This window comes from Sorex fumeus, unplaced genomic scaffold (assembly GCF_029834395.1).
Source record: "Sorex fumeus unplaced genomic scaffold, SorFum_2.1 ptg000015l, whole genome shotgun sequence".
Lineage (NCBI taxonomy): Eukaryota > Metazoa > Chordata > Mammalia > Eulipotyphla > Soricidae > Sorex > Sorex fumeus.
Genome location: NW_026606072.1, coordinates 3,410,981 through 3,431,435, shown reverse-complemented (window position 1 = coordinate 3,431,435; position 20,455 = coordinate 3,410,981). Strand labels below are relative to the sequence as shown.

The 20,455-nt window shown below is 37.0% G+C and overlaps 1 protein-coding gene across 1 annotated transcript in view; it reads right to left on the bottom strand.

Moving 5' to 3' along the window:
- Positions 1-20,455, bottom strand: part of SPEF2 (sperm flagellar 2) — a 186,378-nt gene that overhangs the window by 85,023 nt on the left and 80,900 nt on the right. The window contains exons 14-18 of the mRNA XM_056112166.1: positions 16,724-16,785; positions 14,005-14,108; positions 10,048-10,304; positions 3,597-3,705; positions 2,016-2,173 (exon numbers count right to left, since the gene is read on the bottom strand). Of these exons, the coding sequence (XP_055968141.1) occupies positions 2,016-2,173; positions 3,597-3,705; positions 10,048-10,304; positions 14,005-14,108; positions 16,724-16,785 (690 nt within the window). The remainder of the gene's footprint in view (positions 1-2,015; positions 2,174-3,596; positions 3,706-10,047; positions 10,305-14,004; positions 14,109-16,723; positions 16,786-20,455) is intronic.

Here is a 20,455-nt window from a genome sequence, read left to right as displayed (position 1 = left end):
ACCCAGCGATGCTCAGGGGTTACTCCTGGCTCTGGACTCAGGAATTACTCATGGTGGTACTCGGGTAACCGTATGGGATGCTGGGAATTGAACCCGGGTCAGCTGCGTACAAGGCAAATTAAACTAAAGCATCGTTCCAGCCCAGGGTTTTTTTTTTTTCCCAAGGTGGATAGTAACGTTACTTTTTTCTGATTATAAAAAGAATCATTATTCAAAATGAAAGAACTTAAAGTAATAAGTATAAAGTGAAATTGCCTGAGTTTCTTTTGCCCTTGTTCCCCTTCACCCACCCACACTGTTTTGGAGTATTGCCCATAGGGCCAGACTGTTAGGAGAAGTGCTGTCACCTGTACTGAATGCAGAGACTTAAAAACAACAACAGTATTTTTATACAAAAACTACCTTCTACTTAGCAGTCTATTAGAGGCTATTACTTCCTCCCACATAAAAAATATAAAAGTACCATCCACATCTTTTTAGTTTGATTTCAGTTAATCAGGATGTATAATACAGACTTCCCGGACGAGTACCCAGCAAACGTTTATTACTTTGGTCAAAGTAATTGACCAGACAGACTCCCACATGCAAGATTCTGGCAGTGTAATCAGTGGTTGGAATATTCAGTCTTGAATCACAGGTCGAAGTGAGTTTGATCCATGGCAAAAACTCTGGGCTCTGTGCTTTCACTCCTGGAATCTTGTTTGCTTTGTCATCTCCCCATGAAAACACTAAAATTTCTATGAAGATTCCTCCTGCTTCTCAGTCTAATTTCTGACTGTTAAATAATTTAATGAGTGTTTTAAATAATACATTGATTGCTACCTTTTTTTGTGGGGGAAGGTTTCACGTGTGTGTGTGTGTGTGTGTGTGTGTGTGTGTGTTTGTGTGTTGGGGGAGGGCTATCTCTAATGGGAACTCTCGAATCTCCATGGTAATTATGACCTATATCCTTGTGCTGTGTGGGTGTTACAGAGAATTGATAGATAATGGGAGGTACGCCTAAACTGAGTGATGGGAAATAGCATGTTATTGAACCAATTTTAGAATCCATGTGATATCATTAACTTTTTACCACTTTAAAAAATTATACCAAGAAACTGTAGTATCCAATGTAATTGGAATGATAAACAAAAGGGAAGGATTTATTTTTCTTATCATCTCTCAATGGGTTGCAGAGATAGCACAGCGGGTAGGGCATTTGCCTTGCACACAGATGATCTGGCCGACCCAGGTTCGATTCCTCTGCCTGCCTCAGAGACCCCGGCAAGCTACCAAGAGTATCTCACCTGCACCGCAAAGCCTGGCAAGCTACCCGTGACATATTCGATATGCCAAGACAGTAACAAGTGACACAATGGAGACGTTAATGGGCCTGTTTGGGCAAATCAATGAACAACGGGAGGACAGTGACAGTGACAGATCATCTCTCAAAGGTAAAAATATTTGTTGAAGCCTAGCATTGTGAGTATATGAACCTACTACTGCTTTAAATTTCATTAATACTGTGAAAAGGTTATGGATAATTATTATTGGTTAGAGGGTGGGGGAGAAAGCCCAAGGAGTTTTAATGTGCCCAGAGGCAGACTTGTAAATAAGAAGCTAGCAATCACTAAATTCATAACAACACAGAAAGATCTGGGGAAAATAAACTGCCTAGTGTTTTCATCCTGAAAGAATTGACTTCATTTCCTATAATGCCAAGCTAGCAAATAGAAATCTTTATCCTTCTCTTCAACAAATATCTTTGTACTCAACAAATATCTTTGTACTCTGTTTACTTTTAATTCTGTTAGTTTGCTTTTTGGCATAAAAAATGCATTTAGGAGATGACCTGAATCTATCAGATGCAACAGAAAACTATTTTTTTTCAAAATTTGCAATAGAACTAAAACAAGAGGCAGAAGACAGTTGATAGTAAAATTCAAATAGAGGAGAGAACTTCACAATTACATTTGCTCCTAAACTCATTACAACTACAATATTTCATCATCAAAATTATGATTAAATAGAATTACCTTCATCCTGTTTCTTCACCATTTCATTCATAAATACTTCTTTTACTTTTTCACATAATGACTGTTCATCTACTTCAGCATTGACTGGTATCAAAATATTTTTTGGCTCTGTAAACCATTGCTCCAATGAAGGCCAGTTGTCCAAGAAGCCTACAATTCTGAAAATGGTTTTTTATAAATATTTCAAACTGATTAAAATATTTGAGTAGATAATATTTGCATCAAGCATATAAAATACTCAAAGAATTGAGATGATTTTGAGTATATTTTTCATTACACAATTCAGTGTTAAACACTATTTGAATTTTGTTTTTAATATCCCTGAGGTGCTTTAATTTTTTTTTAAATCTTTGTGCCCTAAATTCACAGGAAATGGGTTCCAGCAGCCTAGGTCCTTTTCCATGTGTTCACACAAGACTCTCTTCTGTAGATGGTACAGACTGGTGCTTCATTTGAACTCTACCTTTCTCTTTGTTTTTTTGTTTGCTTGTTTGTTTTGCTTCATTTGAATATTTTTCTTTTGGGGGGGGGTGTTTGGGTGAAACGCGTCAGTGTTCAAGGATAACTCCTGGCAGGGCTCAGGATGCCAGAGATCAAACCTGGGTTAGCCAAGTGCTAGGCAACAACACTACCAGCTATACTACCTCTCTGACCCCAGTGTCTTTGTCTTAGATATTCTTTATTTTACCGTCATTTTCTTTCAGGATGTTATCTCAATACCTCGTATACATAATAGGCTCAATACTAACATTATTTACTCCAATAATTTTATTTCAAAATGGCACTGCTTCAGGAACACTTCAAGAAGATTTATGTTGTAACACAATCTAAGGAAACATCATTTGCACTTACAGTGGAGTAACTCTACACCTTTGATGCATGACTGAGTCATCTCAGTCTTCTACACCTTTCTTAAAAACTGCAAAGATCTTTGAGCAAGTCTAGATGGTTCACAATTACTTGCTTTACTTAAAATTCATCTTGCAATGGTTCTTGAAACTCTCTTGCCTTTCCTGAGAAAGGATAGACTTCAAGTAGTTCAGATTACTGCAAGTAATCTGGATCACTTTTCACATCTTTAAAATTTCTCAAGGTTTCATAAAATTCACTAATTTTATCTCCATACTGTTCCATAATGACAGATTGTCCATAATCAAATTATTTTTTTAAAAATTTACTTCATCTTAAAAAAACCATGATTTTAGAACTAGGTTCTATATTCTGATGCATAGGGCTCTGAAGTCCCATGATCTCCACTGGCATTTTCTGAATGTGGTTTGAATTGGGTTTTCATAAAATGATTCAGGAAGTTCATGTAGCTGTAAGGGAAGTATTGTATGATTTAAAATATTTTCTTCCCAAAGTTTGATGACGGACTTGGACTCTGTACATGAAATTTAGCATACAAATATTCACTCAAAACTACATCACACCTACTTTGTTTTGTTTTACCTATAGAATACTTAAGGTTAGGAAATATTTCCTTTTTTTTTCCTAGATCTAGATCTGATTATAAAGCACAAATTGTCACTTTGTTTAAAGGGCAAGAAACAAGAATCAGGACATGCATTTTCAACTAACCTATGCTGTATTTGGGCTCTTAAATTCTTGTTTCCATTTTCATTTTGCTTTTCAGCAGCTATACGCTGATTGATATCTTCTTGAGGAGTTTTGTTTAAATCAGGTTCAGCTAGAATATAAAAATCAAGTTATTACAGAATTTGCTAAAGCAGTTTGCTAAACCAGTCAAAGTTGTAACAGCAATGCTAAAAATGTGCTGATGAATTAAGGGCAAATATTTTAGCTTTCATTCAGTCAAATATTGCCTTAAACATTTAATAAAATGCAAAGGAGTAAAATTTGAGGATCAAAGTTTGTTATAGTGTCAATGTAGAGAATCTCAAGAGGTAAAGGTCATTTCTAGGAAAGAAATTAAACACTATGGTAAAAGTTAGGAATGAAATAGTATGAAAAACTTATAACAAATTATGCCTAAAATTATTTAACAATACTATAAAACAATAAAGTATTTGTTCTTTCTATCTAGCCTTTGTGACCTCCCTGTAGAAGATTTATGATTAACTAAACAGAGCAAAATTAACAAGAGACTAGAAACAAAACAAACACCAATTTCAACAGCCTTAATTGAATCCTACTTGGGAATAATGAAGAGTGCAAACTCCAAAATACTCATAAGGTAAATGCAAAATCATGACGAGGAAATACAGCCTTGAACTATATTGAAAGGAATTTGAATTGCTCAATCGATGCTAGGGAATACTGAAGGGTGAATTAATTGCACTCAAGAAAATGATTAACCCTAACAGGATAAAGCAATCAATTGTTCTCTATCTACATTTATGGTAGATAAAGAAGAAATGAACTAAGAATACAGGATAAGCTTTTAACTTATTTATAAACCCCCAAATTAAAGATAATAGGATGGGGGGGTTAAAATTGGCTATTGGGAGATTTTCTCAGGCAATGGGATCATGCACCTACTCCTGATTATTCCATCATATTTCATAAGAATTTCAGCTCATGGATCATCATTCATTTCTTATCAAATGCCACCTAGACATTGGCCTCTTCTGCATTCCTCCACTTAGGTTACTCCTTACCATGACCATGCTCTGAATTTCTCAATCACTTTGACTGGCTTCATCTTGAGATATTAGTGACCTGAATACCAACTCTTGTCCTCCCACCATTCCCATAAAGTCCAATGTCTCTCCAACATCATCCAAAACCTCAATTCCTACAACCTTTCTTACTAACATTATCCTGACTTCTCTTTATTTTTGAAAATAATTCCATAGCTGCAATTCAACTGTTTTCCCTTGCCTAACAACTCTAAGTTTTGTGTCATTCTGCTATCTTAGTCCTAGGTGATATTTACCTCTCTCAAAGACAATATCTGTATCAGCCAATATATCTGAGGAAAAGTATAGGACTTTGTGGCTTTGTAACCTCACTAATTTTCTTGATGAAAATTCAGTTCAGGGGCCCAAAAGAGAGCACCAAGGACATAGGTACATGATCTGCACATGTGGGATCCCAGTTCAGTCCTTAGCACTGCAGTACTGCCTTGAGCCCTGGTGGTTCCCAGATAGATTTAGAGTGGCCCAGAACTGTGGGACCTATGAACCCTCAGATTCCTGGGCCCAAACATTGAACCATCAGATACTGTTGGCCAAATTTCACTAGGAGAGGCTCCTGGACATCCTGAGCACTATTTGGGAGCAACACCCCCATCAGTTCAATTATCATTTAGCTATAAATGATGCTACGCTACAAAATTTCATATGAAGACCAATATCTTGGTTTGCATAAGACTCTTTTAGGTGACCTGGCCCTAGACTGTCAATCCTTACCCGCCAACCTTAGTAATCTTCCTGAGGAATTGGCTTACATACAACTAATATAAATGATTTTTAAAAAATCTTTCCCCATTTCATGGCTAAATGATCCTTGTCCTGGAGATGAACAAAATGCCTACTGTGACACAGAGATGACCACATTAAAATAATCAACTTATTTTAGTTTTCTTCTCACACTATACTTCAACTATTTGAAGATGGAAACTTATCCTTCACTTCTGTATAATCTCTTCCTGGCACATTATAAATACTAGGTGAATATTTATTTACTAGTGGAGATATTTTAACCCCCATCACTTTATCTTATTCTATAGAACTTTCTGAGATAATAGAAGTACTCCATACCATAATATCTGGTAAAGGTAGCCATTGGCTTTATGTACGACCCTGTAGCTAGTAGGACTGAGGAACTAAATTTTTAATTTTCAGTTATATGTGACTGATGACTGTTACGTTAGAGCCACAACTCTAAACTATAATATCATTGTTTCTAATTTACAATTTCCATTCAACTCTTTGAAGGTAAGATTACCCATCACCTTACCTAGCATAGAATACGATGCTTAGTAGGTATTAGAGCAAATATCAAATGAATATGTAAATAAATAGTTTTGAAAGAAACAGTCTTATCTGCTTAATCTAGTTTAGATGGGGTCTTCTTAAGATGAGAGGACTAATTGGTAAAATGATCTTTCAAAAGCTATTTAAATCTTAGGAAGAATAGTGGAAAATATGAAAGAACAGCATGATTTTTAAATTTTTTGATTATAAATCTGCAGATTCCTTTAAAAATTTTAGCATATTTTAGCATATGTGACTATCAATATCAGATATAAGATGATCTCTTCAGCCTACAGAGTACAGCAGGTAAGGCACTTGCCTTACATACAGTTGTGGCAGTAACAACCCAGGTTCAAATTCCTAGCACCACATACAATTCTTTAAGGATGATAAAGGTGACTTCTGATCACAGAGGCAGTAATTGCCCATGAGAACTGCTGGGTTCCAATTTCCTCTGCTCCCCCCAATCCCTGGTAAAAAAAAAGGAAAAAAAGAAAAAAGAAAACTACCTAGAGGCAAATAGAAGCTTTGGCAAATTTATAAATATCAATTGTCATAGAATTTTGATAGGAAACTAAAAGAACTCAAAACAGTTGAATTTCTTGAAAAATTCTTGTTAACTAATTTCCTTCTATTCTTGTAACACACAATAGTATGCTCCCCTGAGGCCCTCTGAAGGGTGGACAAATCTTCTAAGGCCCTTTCAGAAATGCTGTCACCCAAAGGCTTGTGCATGTACTTTATAAAAATCTGTCAGGTCTACTTTCAAGTTTGATGTATCTTGATTTCAGGCCCCTGTTCTGATGCCAGGGAGTCTGGGATTGGCAGTGCTCTCAGCCAAATATCAACTCTGCCCTGACAGAAAAAGGGTACAGGTGGAACAAGCAAAATCAGAACAAGAGGAATATAATCTTTCTCATCGAGAGAGAAGCAAATTCTCTCTTCTGAGATTTGATGCACAGTGTCCATGTAAAATGACTATGGTGAACAGCTGAATCAGACATCTCTGGTTTTAACAATTAAAGGAATACCTCCAGTTACACAAACTCAAAATATAAATGAATGCAGATGTAAATAAATCAACTGTACTTACTTTAAATTTCTATCTATAAATAAAAGCACCAGAAGAAATAATTTAGATCTTTTCTGACTCTAAATACCATCATATTAATAATAACAGGAGCAATAAAAGAAAGACAAAAGAATGCTAGCATTTATTATAGGGCATTTTTCAAAGATATAAAAAGACTGTTGTGGAGTTCATACCCAATTCAATCAGCTAATCAGTGGCTGAATAAATAGCAGTACTCCTACATTAAAAAAAAGACTGTTAAACAAGTGAAAAGGATATCATCTAACTTCAGTGAATGAGGGCACCAATGAAATGTTATAATTTAAATAACAATGTGAATAATAGTTATGTTTAGAGACAATCACAATAATTAAACAGATGATTAACATGTTAATGATTAAACAAATGATTAACATGTTAATAACTGAAAATTTGGTTGCCATGTATAGAATAATGGAATATTTGGAATACCAACAGAATAAAACTCATTTACATATCTATGTGCAATATTTATTTAAATAGCTATCCATTATGTACAATTATAGAATTATAAGAGTTGAAAGGTACAAACCCAATAGAATCAAATACTCCAAAGCGTCCCATAAACAATTCTCAGATTTCTGCTAAAATAACCTTTTGATCCTTTCAAGGCTTCCACATTTATTTTTCTCATGCATTTACTCCATACATATTACCATGTACCAGTTTCTCCTTCCTAAGTAGTTAACACTTCTATCTTAATCCCTATTATATTGTGATATAATGAAAAATCTATAATTGCTTGTTTTCTTCTGACACTGAATTTCTAAAACTCTTCTGATACTCTGATAGTGTCAAAGGATCATCTTTTATTGTTTAGAATAAGCCTCTTTGGACCTTATTTGAGGCTACGTTAATGAGGTGATTCTGAAGGATGGGCTCTGGTTGCCAGCGGAAGCAGCAACATCTGGAACTGTCAATTCTACCACCTGATCTCCAGTGAGGGGAAGGGAGTGGGGACTGATTTAAACCCCAATGCTCAAAGATGTAATAAAACGTACCTGCACAATGGAACCTCTGCATAATTTCTAGAAAAAGTTTTGGAACATGTAGGTGGTCATTATATCCACTTGTCAGGAGGCTGGTGTACCACCCCTTTACCCACTCACACATGCCCCCCACCTGCCAATTCCATGACGTTAGAAGCACCTGAATTTGGGATTCTTCCAGACCTTTCCCTCCAGATCTCCTCATCGGGTTGTTTGATTGTGTAAGGTTTGCTTGAGGACGAATGGCAGCCGGCAGATGAGCAGTGATTTTCCCAGAATCAAATATCACAGTGCCCCCAGTATGGAAGACAGGACTTATAGCCCACCTGGTGACAGGAAGCCACCAGACTGCATTCCACAGTTCCTCACGACAAACCCTCAGATAATAAGGCCAGACCAAGCACACCTGTTCCACTGATCTCCATTCCTCTTTCCGTTCCCCTTTCCTGCTCAAGACCATTTAAAAATCCTCCTGAGTCTCTCCCAGGGTGCCACTCTACCCAACTCTTACCCGAGGTTCACAGAGTTCCTTCCAGGAGTGCACCCCAATAAATCCAATTTCCTTCACTTTTACTTGTCCCTGTCTCTCTGTGCTGAGGTCAGCCATGTATTAGATTGTGTCCTTTACATTTCATAATAAGCCAATGATAATTTACTTTAAAAATAAAGCCTTTTAAAGATAAAAGTATTTGCTTTTAAAATAAAGTAAAAGGCAAAGTATTACCCTATGTACTGTAACTCATTATAGCAAATTATTAAAAGAGACTGCAGGTCATGAAAACATCTAATTTGTAGTCAAGTGGGAAACCTGTGAGACTGGCATCTGAGGCTGGGGAATTTTTTAACAGGACTGAACCTTTAACCTGTGGTGTCTGCACTAACTCTCTACAGGTAGACCCAGAACTGAAATTAATTCGATAGCGATACTGAGTGGGTGTCTTCAGAGAATTAGAAAAATGGATAGTGTGGAAATGCCACAATTTGGTGTCAGAAGTATTGTAAAGAAAGGAAGAATTTTCCTTTAACAGTTTTAACAAGACAGTTAGGCCTTCCATCATACAGGTTTTGAAACTTAGGTTTAAATCAATGAAATATATTTCCCAAGGTTAATTACTTCCTATGTGATGAAGTCAGGATTCAAGTATATGTACTTTTACTCAGAACAAATTTGTGGAATAAAATAACATATTAACTTTAATAATGAAAGTCACTAAATGAGCAATGATTTATGGCAAGTCTATTCAGTTGCACCATGTGGAGATTTCACTCAAGTGATACAGGCATCTCTGGGTTAACATATAATCTGAGGAAGAACATGGCTAGATTCTTGTCTGCAGTCAATATGGTATATACTTTCACTAGGGTGACTGAATCACCTCACCCTCAGAATTATTAGACAACAATAGAATTACTATTGTTCATGCATTTGAGTCTCAAATAAGACACCTCTGAGCCAAAGTAGCTGCCAAGTTGGTCGAAGAGTTCAAGGAGACTCTTGCCCTTGACACGCAATTCTCTGCTAGCTCTGGGTTTGAATGTGCAGCACTGACCACTAATAGTCAAAGCAGAAGGCAACTTTGTCCTCATAGATAATTCTTTGGAAGGCTGAAATAGATTCCTAATCACCCACTAGTAACTGCACTGTAGCACAGTCCTCCTGTGTTCATTGATTTGCTTGAGTGGGCACCAGTAATGTCTCCATTGTGAGACTTCTTGTTACTGTTTTTGGCATATGAATATGCCATGGGGAGCTTGCCAGTCTCTGCTGTGTGGGCAGGATACTCTTGATAGCTTGTGGGGCTCTCTGAAAGAGATGTAGGAATTGATCCTGGGTTGGCCGCATGCAAGGCAACCAACCTACCCGTGGGGCAGGAACGGTAGCACTATTAACTATAAATGAGAATATTCACAGACAAAGTTTTGACTTCAAAAACATTCAATCATAATAATAATTTTAAAAAAGTATCATTGGGGAAACGTGTCCAGCTTACCCATGTTCTGATTCATGCGACTTAGTGAGCAATTATCAGAGACGTTTAACAACAACACAAAATCAAATGCTGAAGGATGAGGAATCACTTCTTTGGAGGTTGCAGGATCAACAGCCAACACAGATGTTTGTGATCTCTCTGTTTCTTGTTCTTGGAGGGATCTGCTGTAGCCTGTGAGAGCTTCTTCCAGAAGCTTTGCTTGGTTTAATGTCATTGGAAAACCATCAAGGATCCAGCCTTGATCCATGGGTATCTGACTAAATTGGAAAAGGACATACCATTAATATTTTGGTAGACAAAAAGACGTTGGAAATAACATATAAAATCTTGCTTTTAATTTTCTTTATTTTTATCTTTACTTCTTTTTTGATTTTTGGGTTTCATCTAGCATTTACTCAGGGTTTATTCCTTGTTATGTGCTCAGGGATCATTACTGGTGGTGCTCAAGGGACTGTATGAAGTATCAGGGAATGAACTTTGCTTGTGTGCATGTAAGGCAAGTACCTTACCTGCTATAAATCTCACCAGAACCTTACTTTTCTTTCAATTGACAATAACCATCCTTTGCATGGGTTTTATTACTTTGACATTAAAATTAAATTTACTAACGTGCCATAGTCACTTCTTCATTTAAATTTTTTCATAGTTTCCTATTTCCTTCCAAATCTAGACCGGAGTTCCTAAACATAATATTTTAAACTACCTGACTACAACTTATTTCCTGTAGCTGTAGCCTTTTATTTCTCACAATTTTATTTTATTTTATTTATATATTTATTTATCTATTGCTTTTTTGGGTCACACCTGGCGATGCACAGGGGTTACTCCTGGCTCTGCACTCAGGAGTTACTCCTGGCGGTGCTTAGGGGACCATATGGGATGCTGGGAATCGAACCCGGGTCGCCCGCCTGCAAGGCAAACGCCCTACCCGCTTTGCTATCTCTCCAGCCCCTCTCACAATTTTAAAACACCATTTTAAAAATAACATCTCCTCACTATTTTGGGAATGTGAGATGTACTTTCTAGTTTGTGTTTGATAGGCTATTCTTCCTGTAGAGCTGTATTCTCACTTATAAGGGGATAACGTAACCTATGTCAAAGTACTTGTGAGAATGAACTAAACTGATGCCTTTCAAGAACCAAGCACAGAACTTTTGGGGACTTTTCTTGCCCCACCTGAATGAACATAGAGTAAGATTTGAGCTCTGATTCTCATTCATTTCACCATAGAAGTGGTGATTTTTATATCTCATGGTATAAGAGAAATTTTGACTCTTATTTTCCTAAGATTACAAGTTGCTCTGGTCTGAAGCGATAGCATAGTGGGTAGGGCGCTTGCCTTGCACACAGATAGCCCAGGACAACCCCTGTTCGATTCCTCTGCCCCTCTCGGAGAGCCCGGCAAGCTACCGAGAGGATCACGCCCGCCCAGCAAAGCCTGGCAAGCTAACCGTGACGTATTTTATGTGCCAAAAACAGTAACAATTCTCACGATGGAGATGTTACTGATGCTCGCTTGAGAAAATCGATGAACAACGGGAAGACAGTACTACAGTGCTACAAGTTGCTCTAGGGTAAGAACCATTTTGTAGCTCTAGTATTAATTTTTGTACTCAATACCCTCAATACTGGGTGAGTATACCAAAACTATTTTATTCCTTAAACTGAAAAGCCAATTTTGAATAATTGGAATAAATATGGAATAACTGGAATAAATAATTGGAATAATAGAGGGACTAAATTTGAACTTCACTCACCTAAATCCTTAGCTAGTGGTTGATTCTTATGCAAATACTGAGATCTTAGTTTTCATATTTAAAAGTTTTGATTTTGTCTTTTGTGGGAAAAAAATCTGCCATCCCAAAATATGTCATTGGTAACAAGTTTGATTTTATCAGAAATCATGATTTCTAAAGGTGCCTGCCGGCCTGCCTGCCTCCCTCCCTTCTTCCCTCCCTTCTTCCCTCCCTTCCTCCATAGGAATCTCCATAGGAATCTCCATAGCTTTGTCTTGCTGTACCTTCCTTGGTAACCTCCCTAACTGATCTGATCTTTCTTTGTTCTCCCAACCTTAGTTCCTCAGTCTTATTAGGTCTCTTCTTTGTAGCTAACAATTAAACATCACTAATACATTTTTAGTTTTCTTTTTTCTCAGTTTTTTCTCTTCTCAGTCTGTCTAAAAAAACTCAGTGAGGTAAGAATCATTTCCTTTGTACCCTGTTTCTTACCCTGTAAAACCTCACATTAAAGAGCAGAATTTCACTCCCAACAGGTTCTGTCTCCCTTTGGAGCCTGCATATGATTGCTCTAATGTTGTGTTAAGGAGGGGGGAACCATAGTTCTGAAAAGTTTCATTACTGAGTCACAATCACGTTCAGTGATCCTTTCATATCAGGTAGCTGTGTCATGAGTTCACTTTCCCCATCATTTCCTTTATTTGACTGAGAAGAAAAGGGAAGACTTCATATTGACTTTTTAATGCTATTTTTAATAATACATCCAGGGTGTGAAGACAATGTGTAGAATGGTTTGATGATTCATCAGCCTTACACAGAAACAAGAAATCAGCAGGTCTGATTGATAACTTCTCCCAGTCTCAGGAGTACTTTAGAGAGAGAGGAAGTTGTGGGGACATGGAACAGCTGCACAGGGAGGACGCCAGGTGACCTGGGCTCTGGCTCTGGCTATGTCATTAACAAGTAAGTAACTGGACCACCTAACCTAGTAGACATGTACCTGCTTTTCCTCAATGATAAGAGTGTTTATTTGGTCTAAACAAAAGGATTTTGAACTAAAACAGTTCTCCAAAAATGTCCAAGAAGCAAGACGGTTAGTAGCAAAGGTGGTAGGAAGGTAGTGAATGTGCAGATACTACACTTCCTCCAAACTGCTTTATAGCTCTGAATTTTCCTGAAACAAGGAATTCTGTACACATTCTTTGCACTAGTTTGAGAAATGTCACTATATTTCTAGCAACTATTAGAATCAGATCCCTTTTGATCTTAAGCTCTCAATGTAGCATCCTAGTGGCCTGATTCCTACAAATTTGTACTCAGAGAGCAAATTGTCCAGGATATGTATCAGCTGAGAGGTAATAACTTTTTAAGGAGGGTTCAAGAGAATATTAAAGGTGTGGTCCATCCACAATAAAGCCCCCTGTGCTGACCTCTCTGCACATCGGTGTTTCCCTCAAGCCTCAGCTATCCCAAATCTGTGTCCTCAACCACCTTAAGATCTCCAGACCTTTCACAGGTGTCTTGAGTCTTTTTTTTTTTTTTGCGTCCCTAAGCCTCATTTTCTTATTATGTGAATCAATGGAACTGCTATGCTTTCTTCCTATTTCTCCCTTTTCTGGGATCTCAAAGGAAGTTTGAGAAGAAAAGATTTCATTCTTAAAAAGAAGGAAGTGGAGATTACAAAATTATAGCTTATTTCCAGTTTTCCTTTACTCCCTATCACATATCATCTTTATATTATATACATATTCAGTCCTTTACTGTGTACCCTCTAATTTCTTGTTGCTTTCCCGCCCCACAGTGTACAATCATTGAATCTCTATGTTAACTTCCTCTTTCTGAAACAGAAAAGGTGCAAACACACTGGCCTGTAATCACATAGTTAGGGTCTCTTCTTTTCATAATCTGTCTCTTGGCTTTTCCAGGTATCTGACTGATTTCTCATGAATTCACCCAGGAATCAATTTGAAAAGAAATGCTCTGAATTTACAGAGAGGTGAATGAAGTTTGGTAAAGGAAGGGGAAGTAAAACATTAATACATAAATCATAATATCTCTTTACCGTGTATGTGCTCAAATATAGATGAGTAGTACATACTAGATATTAAAAAATGAAATATTTAAATTTTATAAGGCTTTATGTGATAAAAATAGATGAAATAGATAGCGCCAAAGAAAAATTATAAATAAAATTAGATAAAAACAAAAAATTTATACATACTGTATAGCATTTGCCATGATGCTAACTAGCAAAATATCAGGAATGCTCTTTCCTTTCTTCAGCATACTTTCAGATTTTTCACCAAGATTAGCCCGCACACTGAGCTGTGGAAATAAGCAATGAATGAATGATCACAGCTAAAATTTAAAACTCAGATGATAGATATTTAGAGAGAAACATTTTAAATGTTGCTTAGGTGAAGGTACTGATCATCCTGCACAATTCTGCACTCAGTCAAACAAGTCATGAAAACATATGTGAAGACTTGGGGAATTGTCCTCTGTAGCGCCCTCCTTCCACGATCTTCCTTATTTTAACTACTCTGACATCCCAAAATATCATTCTATAATGCCTTAAATGAAAAAAAGAATAAGACTGGAGGCTTTCTACTTGAGTTCCAGCCACTGCTGTGCTGCTCAGTGGGTAAACTATTTCACCATGACTCTTAGAAGGACAGAGGGTCTTTACTGTCTGGTCTGGGCTGGGTTCCATATATTTTCAAATGAGTTTCAAATTGCTGACTTGACTTGACTTTGCTTTTTTGTCACTGCACTTGGTCCTCAATTTGTTGTTCAGAATTTATAACGTTATCTATGGGAAGACTAGTCCAATGAACTAGTCCCTTTTCTTTGCATGTCCTAATCATTGTCTTTAGGACTCGATTTTTCTTTTTTTTCTATTACTAGCATCATCCCTAACTGTGCCCAGATTCCTTTATGTATGATGACTGCCATCTAGATATTCGGTCTGAAATGCTTCTCCAGCTCTAGTGGCTCTCTCTATCTTCTTTCAATCTGTTTAAATTTCATTTTCTCAAGGCTTACCCGTTTAATATATCAAATTTTCCTTACATCCTATGGGCTGTGCCCCTGATCTCCCATTCTCATTATTTAAAAAACATCAACATTGTTGAATGCATCATGTGATACATTTAGGTGTGTGCTTATGGTTTAGTACATATATTTCTCCTGCTACCTGGGTATAAAATCGACAGAAAACCTGTCTTTCTGTTCACAGACATAGTTCAAATAATTATAATCACATGCCATGTGTTTTAGTTAACATGTACTGCATATACTATGTTGGTGTTAACATTCTATTGTCTTGTTTCTTCTTTTGTAGTCTTTTTATAAAAAATGTTATGTGCGCAGATGCTATTGTGTTACAAAAGCCTGTCCCCCCCAGTAGAAACAGGCTGCTAATTCTGTCATAGGTATGCCTATAGCACCTAAGGCTTGTGTAAGAACATTCTGGGACATGTGCATAATGACCAAATTGCCTAAAAACATCATTTCCCTGTACCCATCTTCATCATTAAGTGATTCGTGACTCTCCAACAGTGTCAGGAAAAGATGGCCTCTGAATTAAATTAAATATGAAATAAAACTTGAGAATTTGTAACTCAAGAAATATAAATATGTTATCTTTCTGTTCATTTGTATTTCAAATATACAGAGTAAAAATTATAACTCCCCCTTATCACTTTCTCTAATCCCATTTCCATGCCAACTTGCTGTAAATCTTATAGTTTGGGGTATATCATCCTATTTTTTCTAGTTTTAATGAGCTTTGAAATCTAAAATATTATAAATGGCTTTCTATGACAAAATGGACAATAAAGACAATCAAATGTAATACAAATTAACTAGATTATATCCCACTTGAAATAACCTAGCCATTCTATTTAAGAGGAAAAATAAAAGTTCTATAGAGAATAAAGAAATACTCCATATGGAAATATTCATTTCCATTCAAAGCAATAGTATGTAAAGGTAAAGGTAAAGGTAAAGGCCCTCCCGTTGATCGTCGATTTGCTCGAGCGGGCCCAGTAACGTCTCCATTGGAGACTTTATTGTTACTGTGTCTGGCATATCAAATACTCTCGGTAGCTTGCCGGGCTCTCCGAGAGGGGCGGAGGAATCGAACTCGGGTCGGCCATGTTGGCCGCTTGTAAGGCGAACGCCCTACCCGCTGTGCTATCGCTCCAGCCCCAATAGTATGTAAATTTTAAAAATCCTTTAAAATATTAATTAAAAAATTCTAAAGTCATCAATAACACTAAGCATAAAACTGGAAAAAATTCTTTAAAGGTAGAGAAAAATATACATATAAGTCATAAGTTAATTAATTGGCAAATAAAAGTAGATAAATGTAAATTTGCACATTTTTAAAAATGCTAGTTTTTAAACCTGGAAAATCACTTAGTAATTTCCATTGCTTTAGTACACAAATATTTTTTTTCTATTTATTTATTTATTTATTTATTTTACTGAATCACCGTGAGATATAGATACAAGCTTTCATGTTTCAGTTACAATCACACAATGATCAAACACCCATTCCTCCACCAGTGCGTATTCCCCACCACTAATATCCCCAGTATACCCCCCTTTCCCACTCTCCTGCCCCCATGGCAGACAATATTCCACATACTTTCTCTCTACTTTTGAGCATTATGGTTTGCAATACAGACACTGAGAGGTTATCATGTTTGATCCTGAGAGGTTATCATGTTTGATCCTTAGTACACAAATATTATAAAAGGTATTAAGAATATAAAAATACTAAAGCAAATTCAGACTTAACCAATGTTTATTGTCAAATTAACTTAAATATCTTAAGAGAAGCACACTGTCTTTTTATTCCATTTGAAAGTGCATAAAAAGTCTAAAATCATAACATACTTCAACATATTAATAGTAAAAATTAAAGTACATACGTAAGATATGGTTTCACTGGGTTTGACTTCTGCATCTTTTGGTGTTTTTTGTCCATTCTTACCTGGGAAAAAGGAAGAGTTTAGAAAGATAAAACTTCACTATTTACAATGAACTACAGTTTTGGTCTTTGGTCATCTATGGTTTTGGACAAATGGGTTATTGGATCTGCTATCCCTGACTGAGTCACTCAGAGGCAGGAAGCAACAGAACCACCACAGGTTGGCTTTCACCTTCATTTCACACCAGGAAGATCCTGGCCAACTGTGTGATTTGGTGTTTTCTACTTCCTTCCTTCTAGTGTGGCTCACTGCTATCTATCAATAGATGTACTGCAATGCAGTTTAGGTTTTCAGAAACGAGTTAGGTTTCTTGAGACAAGTCATACAACTGTTAGTTCACAACACTTTTGTTGTAGTATGAACTTGTATTATGAACTTTAGGGAATTAGTTTGCATGAAATAGAATTCAGAGACATTTTTAGTATTATTCTACATGGAAAAAGAGCAAATCTGAGAGTCTGTTTATAACAAATCAGACTTTGCTAACAAAATATGTCAAAAAATTAATAATACCTTTAAAAAGTCACCAACTCAATTATCTTGTTGAAAACTGCTGAATGCAAATATTCTCAACAAAATACTAGCTAATAGAATTCAACAACCAATCAAAAAGATCATACACCATGACCAAGTGGGATTCATCCCAGGTATTCAAGGATGATTTAACATTCGGAAATCAATCAACATAATCCATCATATCAACAACAAAAAGATAAAAACCATATGATTAAATCAATGGATGCAGAGAAAGCTTTTAACAAGATCCAGCACACCTTTATGATGAAAACGCTAACCAAAATGGGTATAGAGGGGACTTTCCTCAATATAGTAAAAGCCATCTACCACAAGCCTACAGCAAGCATCATCCTCAATGGGGAAAAACTGAGAGCCTTCCCTCTAAGATCGGGGACGAGACAAAGATGATCACTCTCTCCACTGCTGTTTAATAAAGTACTGGAAGTACTTGCAATAGCAGTTTGGCAATAAAAAGATATTAAGGGCATTCAGGTAGGAAAGGAAGAAATCAAGCTCTCACTATTTGCAGATGATATGATACTATACTTAAAGAACCCTAAAACCTCTATCAAGAAATTCCTAGAAACAATAGAATTGTATAGTAAAGTTGCAGGGTATAAAATCAATACCCAAAAGTCCATGGCTTTCCTATATGCAAAGAGTGAGAGAGAAGAAAGTGACATAAAAAAAAAACAATCCCGTTTACAATTGTGCCAATAAAATCAAGTACCTGGGAATAAGCTTAACTAAGGAAGTAAAGGACCTGTACAAAGAAAACTACAAAACTCTACTTCAGGAAATAAAAGAGGACACAAGAAAATGGATGCTATGCTAATGGAAGGGGAAGCTTGACATTGTCAAAATGGCAATACTCCCCAAAGCATTGTACAAATTCAATGTGATCCCTATAACAACACCCATGACATTCTTCAAACAAATGGAGCAAACACTCCTGAAATTCATATGGAACAATAAGCCCCCACGAATAGCTAAAGCAATTCTTTGGAAAAAGAAAATGGGAGGAATTAACCTAACTTCAAACTCTATTACAAAGCAGTAATAATTAAAACAGCATGGTACTGGAACAAAGGCAGAGCTGCAGACCAATGGAACAGGGTCAAACATACTGACATCTCTGCCCAAACATCTGATCATCTAATCTTTGATAAGGGAGCAAGGAATGTGAAGTGGAGCAAGGAAAGCCTCTTTAACAAATTGTGCTGCCAAAACTGGACAGCTACATGCGAAAAAATGGGCTCAGATCTCTGCCTAACATCATGTACAAAAGTAAGATCAAAATGGATTAAAGACCTCAACACCAGACTGGAATCCATAAGATACAACGAATACAAGGTTGGCAAAACCCTCCACGACATTGAAGTGAATGGTATCTTTAAAGATGTCATGCCACTGGCCAAGCAAGTGAAAACAGAGATAGACAAATGGGACTATCTTAAACTAAGAAGTTTCTGCACCTCAAAAGAAACAGTGACCAAAATACAAAGACAGTCTAAAGAATGGGAAAGGATATTCGCCCAATACCCATCTGACAAGGGATTGATATCAAGGATATACAAAGCACTGGTTGAATTCCACAAGAAGAAAACATCCAACTCCATCAAAAAATTAATACCCAAGAATAGCCGAGATCAGTACCAGGAGGATTATTCCATGGCTTAGAGGCCAGCTGGGCATTCTAGGGGAAAGGGAAGCTCAGATAGAGAGGGGAGCACCAAATAAAGGGTGTTTGGAGGATCCTCCCAGGAGGGGAGATGCATGTTGAAAGTAGACTGTGGACTGAACATGATTGCCACTCAATGCCTCTTTTGCAGACTGCAACACCCAAAAGGAGAGAGAGAACAAGGGGGAATGTCTTGCCACAGAGGCAGGGTGGGATGGGGGGAATGGGTGTGGGAGAGATACTGGGATCCATGTTGGTGGAAAATGGGCACTGGTGGAGGGATGGGTATTTGATCGTTGTATAATTGAAACCCAAGCACAAAACTTTGCAAATCTACAACTATACCTCATGGTGTTTCACTAATAAAAATTTTTAAAAAATATGATCACCACACACACACACAAAATGGGGCGATGAAGTGAAGAGAAACTTTCAGAGTTACCCCCCACGAGTGGCTCTCCAGCATGGCCATGGTTCCAGAGGCACAAATACTAAATGTAGAGCTTGGCAGCATGCGGCAGAAAAGTGAATGGACTATGCGTTAAACTACAGCGCCATGCCTCCCCAGGAGGGAAAGGTTGTCTGTCCCTTCCGCCTTCCCCCCTTCTCCCCAGCAGCAAGGGGGCCGCCGCCTCAGAGCTTATTAGAAAGCCAGGTATGAGCTGGTGGTGATGGGGAAACTGCAGCCTCATGGGAAGGGAGGCAGTACTGGCTCGTCCTTCACCCCCTACCAAGACCACGAGTTTCCCTCTTCATGAGTGGCTCTCCAACACAGCCATGGCTCCAGAGGCACAGAAACCAATCTCGTAATTATCTGGCACTTGGCGGAAATCCCTCCAGACTAAATTAGTATAACATCAAAAATCCAAAATTGAGTGGCTGCTATTGTGGCCGTGCGACCTCATATGGTTATCATAACCAGTTATAGAAAACAAATTATTTCATAATGCCTTTTCAGCAGTTCTGATTGTTGGGTGAAAACTTTAAACAATAATGGTGCATCTCCTGTCGAAACAATGAATATAATCAAAGTAGAGAGAGTTAGGTAGAAATCATCTGTCTCACAGGCATTGGGCGGGGTGGGAGGGGGGTATATTGGGGGTTTTGGTGGTGAAAAATAAGTACTGGTGAAGGGAAAGGTGTTTGATCATTGTATGACCAAGACTTAAACCTGAAAGCTTTGTAACTTTTCCACAATGATTCAATAAATAAGTATAACACAAAATAATAATCATAATAATCATAATAATAAAAGTTTAGACTTTAACATTTTTTTATTCTTAAAGCCTCTATATTTTATATATTTTAGCAATTGTTTTCTAAATATGTACATAAAAGAGAAATGGGACAAAATAATTAGAATCATTCATTAAATTTTTTTCTAATAAAGATTTTTTAAAAGAAAAAAAGGAAATGAACAGAAACTTTCTCAAAGAAAAAACCCGAATGGCAAAAAGGGACATGAAAAAAATGCT